Source organism: Pterocles gutturalis, unplaced genomic scaffold (assembly GCF_000699245.1).
Source record: "Pterocles gutturalis isolate BGI_N339 unplaced genomic scaffold, ASM69924v1 scaffold47856, whole genome shotgun sequence".
Classification (NCBI taxonomy): domain Eukaryota; kingdom Metazoa; phylum Chordata; class Aves; order Pterocliformes; family Pteroclidae; genus Pterocles; species Pterocles gutturalis.
This window is the reverse complement of record NW_010107225.1, coordinates 21028-24921: the sequence shown is the minus strand read 5'-3', so window position 1 is coordinate 24921 and position 3894 is coordinate 21028. Positions and strand designations below refer to the sequence as shown.

Below are 3894 nucleotides of genomic sequence, written 5' to 3'. Positions count from 1 at the left end.
GGATGCAGCCGGTGAGCTGGGGGGAGCCGCCTCAAACCGGCCCAGGAGATGTACCTGTGTAGCGCGGAGCCAGCTGTGGGGTGGCCGTGGTGGGGGTCTCCTCGTGCTGTCCTCGCCTTCGAGGTGTAGGGCTGACCAGAGCATCAGGAGTCATTTCATGGTTTTGGGGCTCAAGTGCTCCAAAACACCTGTGTTGAAAAATAATTGGAAGGAAATATTTGTTAGAGGAAAGGAACAGTTTAGTAAATTAGTATTACTGAAACCAGAAAAAAAATTGCAATCTTTTAGCATTATGTCACAGGAAACCGTGCTTATCAAGTTCTAAGCCAGAAGGTAATTGAGCTCAGGAGTCCTGATTAATCGTGGGTGTTGTGTGCTTCACCTGCGTGTGCCGCTGTCCAGGCACGAAACAGACGTTTTCCTCTAAGCAAGGATGTTTGTAGGGTTGAGAACAGGAAGTTGAACTATTTGAAAAATATCAATTAATTTATATGTTGCGTTCAGTTTTAACAGAAATGCTGTTAAAAAATGAAGGTGTACAACTCTGCGTCTTGATTCTGTTTTGGCAGTCACCCCTGGGAAACGGTAACAACGGCTGCCATGCAGAAGTACCCAAACCCCATGAACCCCAGCGTGGTTGGAGTCGATGTCCTGGACAGACACGTCGACCCTACTGGGAAGCTGCACAGCCACAGGCTCCTCAGTACCGAATGGGGCATACCCTCCATTGTGAAATCCGTACGTATTGTATCACTGAGCTTGAAAAGGACGCTGGAGGGAGGGGAAGCTTGTGAACCAGGTGCTGTAATACACACATATAATTTCTTAACTTTAAAGCATTTGTGTATTAGGAAAGCTCAACAGCAGTACACATAGTGACTTCCTGATAGCCAAAAATTGCCTCAATCTTAGATTGCTTCCATCTTGAAAATGAGATCTACCTCAACTGGATAGTTTTAAACTAAACCATAATTCTGTTGTCTTGGGGTCTGCTCAATACAGTAACCACTACTTATGCATTTAAAGGCACTAAAAAAATGCAGTTGTTTAGCATAATTGATTCCATATATGTTTTCCTGTCTTCTAGCTTATTGGCACAAGCAGAACAAAGACATATGTTCAGGAGCACTCTGTTGTTGACCCTGTGAAAAAAACAATGGAGCTTAAGTCCAGTAATGTAAGTAACTGTGTTTGTGCAACTGAAATAGTTTTAATAGTTTACAGATTATAATAGCAGCTTGTGAAATTGGAAAGGAAAATAATCTTGAAAATAACTTGAAAATTGTATTAGAAGAATGTAAGTTAAAAGTTTAAGAAATGTGTGTATAGTTGACCAGTTCTGTTTTTCAGAAATGAGCTACTAGGTTTTTGGAACTTGTCAGGACCAAAACATCTGAACATACTGATGAGGAGGACATGAGCAGTTTTGGGAGCAGGGTTAAGAAAAAAATTTTAAAAGCTATTTGGTGTACGCTGTCACTGTTTCCTAATCATGTAACATTTTGCTCTTTGTACTACTCCATCTGTCTGATCCTACTGTTGAAATGTTTCTTATAAAGGTTGTAGTGTATATTTTAAATCCAAAAATTTAAGGAAACAGAAGTCTATCAGCAAATGGTGAACTTGGAGATTTCTCTGTCTTCTTCTACAACCCTAATTCGTGCTAAAGTATAATGTTTGAATCAGATATAAGCATTAATTTTGAATCTGCAGTTTTATTTGCTACGTTCCTTTAGTGTTTTTATCAAGGGGTAATCTTGTCTTGTATTCTACAGATTTCATTCACAAACCTAGTGTCGGTAGATGAGAGGCTTGTCTATAAACCACACCCTCACGACCCAGACAAGTAAGTACCGCTTTGTTCCAAGATTGCCCTGAAGTAGTACAGACCTTGGCTTTGAAAATTTCCATGGTTTCCCTTGAACAGGAGATGAGGTTTACATCACCTCTGTTATGGTAACTTGTCTAAAAAAGAAGTAAATGGACTGTCATTTTCTCTAGTGACATTGCTTCTGCAACACGCTACTGGGAAACCTAGTGTCATGCTGTGAAGGAGTCCAGTTCAGATCAGCTTTTCAGGGAGTTGTCCAGTGTCCTATCTGTAACTGGGCTTGTGCACATCTTCAGCTACCAGCTCCTTGTTTCTGATCTCCTTATCAGCCTGAGCACAGAACTTGCACTAGAAGGCACATTTATCTCCCTTCAGTCTCTAATTTTGGAGTTTTGGGTTTTGGTGTTGGGTTTGTTCTTTTAAGGCAAGTTTAGAGCTTACTGAGTCTACACTACTAGAACTATGAGTGACAGTTCTGAAGGTTCTTTCTAGGAATTCTAACACAAGAGGTTTTTTCTCTCATGGCAGTCAGAAATGTTAAATCCCCGTTGTTGAAAGGGATGTCTCAATACCCTTTTCCCAGTATACCTTCACTGCAAATCTGCTTTTTCCACTCTTCCTGCCGCTAAAGATGGAAATGGAGTGCCACAAAGGAGCACCTGGACTTAGTGGGGAGTCTTGGTTTTTAATTTATGAGTAGAAGCATAAAGCAGTTAAGCACTGTGGAAGTGGGTTGTGTTTATGGGACAAGTTCTGTGTTACACAACAAAGCTGATGAGGGAACATACTTGCTGGGGAGGGGCAAGTTTTTTTCACCAATGCTTTTTTTTTTTGTTTTTAAACTACTCAGAATAATTGTTTCCTGCTGTTTCAGAACCATTTTGACGCAAGAAGCAATAATATCTGTAAAAGGTGTCAGTCTCAGCAGTTACCTAGAAGGGCTAATGGCAAACACAATTTCTTCCAACGCTAATAAAGTAAGTATGACCCTGGTGTGAAATGTGTGACTACTGGAATAAAAATCTCTATTTTACTTTTTGGCTTTGTCAGCAATCTTAGGAAGGGTCTCCATACTTCTACTGCCTTTACTGTAGAAAATTAATGCTCAGCTTGCTGAGCTTCCTCTTTTTTTTTTTTTTTTTTCTTCCTGTGAATGGACATAATAAATTATTATTGGCAAAGCTCTCTGAATCTTCACTGGAAAAAAGATCTCCACTCTTAATGGTCTCGCACTGTCCCTCTTGCTGTCCTCGTGATTCCACCTGTTAGTTTTTGCTATTGAAAAAGGATATGCATCCAGACAGGTCTGAAGTAGTTCTGTGAGAGAAATGAAGTGGTGTTTTAGTTGAGAGTCTGTCCTCTGGGAATCCAAAGATATCTTGAGTTCAGCCTCAAGAATGATAAAACAATCTGGATAAAAAATCTTTTGTGTCTCATAATGTGAGCATTGCTGACATAAGGAATTTTTTCATGAAATGTAAGGCAGTACATGTTCCTCCAGTGATCTGGTTAGTGAAGTAAAAAATATCACTGAAGGATGTATTTCTGTACCTTTTCTTCCTTGTTCAACCATTATGTCTTTAGTAATTTTCAGTAAGACAGGGTTTAACCTATTTACTTATTTACTAAGATTTATACACTGATAAACTTTTCTTTAACCGTAGGGACGTGAAGCATTGGAATGGGTAATTAATAGACTGAATGCTGAAATTGAAGAGTTCACAGCTTCAGCAAGAGGAACCATGAGGAATTCAATGGCAGCAGCAGCATTTGTAGAGAAATGATAGTAAATATACTTATATTGCTAATGAGGCTTAACAATCTGAAGCTTCTCTCCAAACCTAATTACATGTATCCTTTGTTATTTAAAGGCATACCTGTGTATTAGGCATGTTTCAAATTTAATTTGGAGAAAAGCTGAATTCTTACTAACGAGGCTGATGTGCAAAGCCTAGCTAATATATTGGTTCAGCTGGACCGAATTTTGGTTACAGATGAAGAAATAATTTTCATATATATAGTTCTTTTATGTACATGAACACTAACTTATGTTTTCAGATATG

The 3894-nt window shown here is 39.1% G+C and overlaps 1 protein-coding gene across 1 annotated transcript; it reads left to right on the top strand.

The window, feature by feature from the left end:
* Positions 1-528: 528 nt before the first annotated feature.
* Positions 529-3894, top strand: SLMO2 (slowmo homolog 2 (Drosophila)). The gene is given in 6 exon segments (XM_010088024.1): positions 529-738; positions 1088-1177; positions 1776-1846; positions 2706-2808; positions 3496-3562; positions 3565-3894. Coding segments are annotated over 6 exon segments (696 nt in total). The 3' UTR covers positions 3720-3894.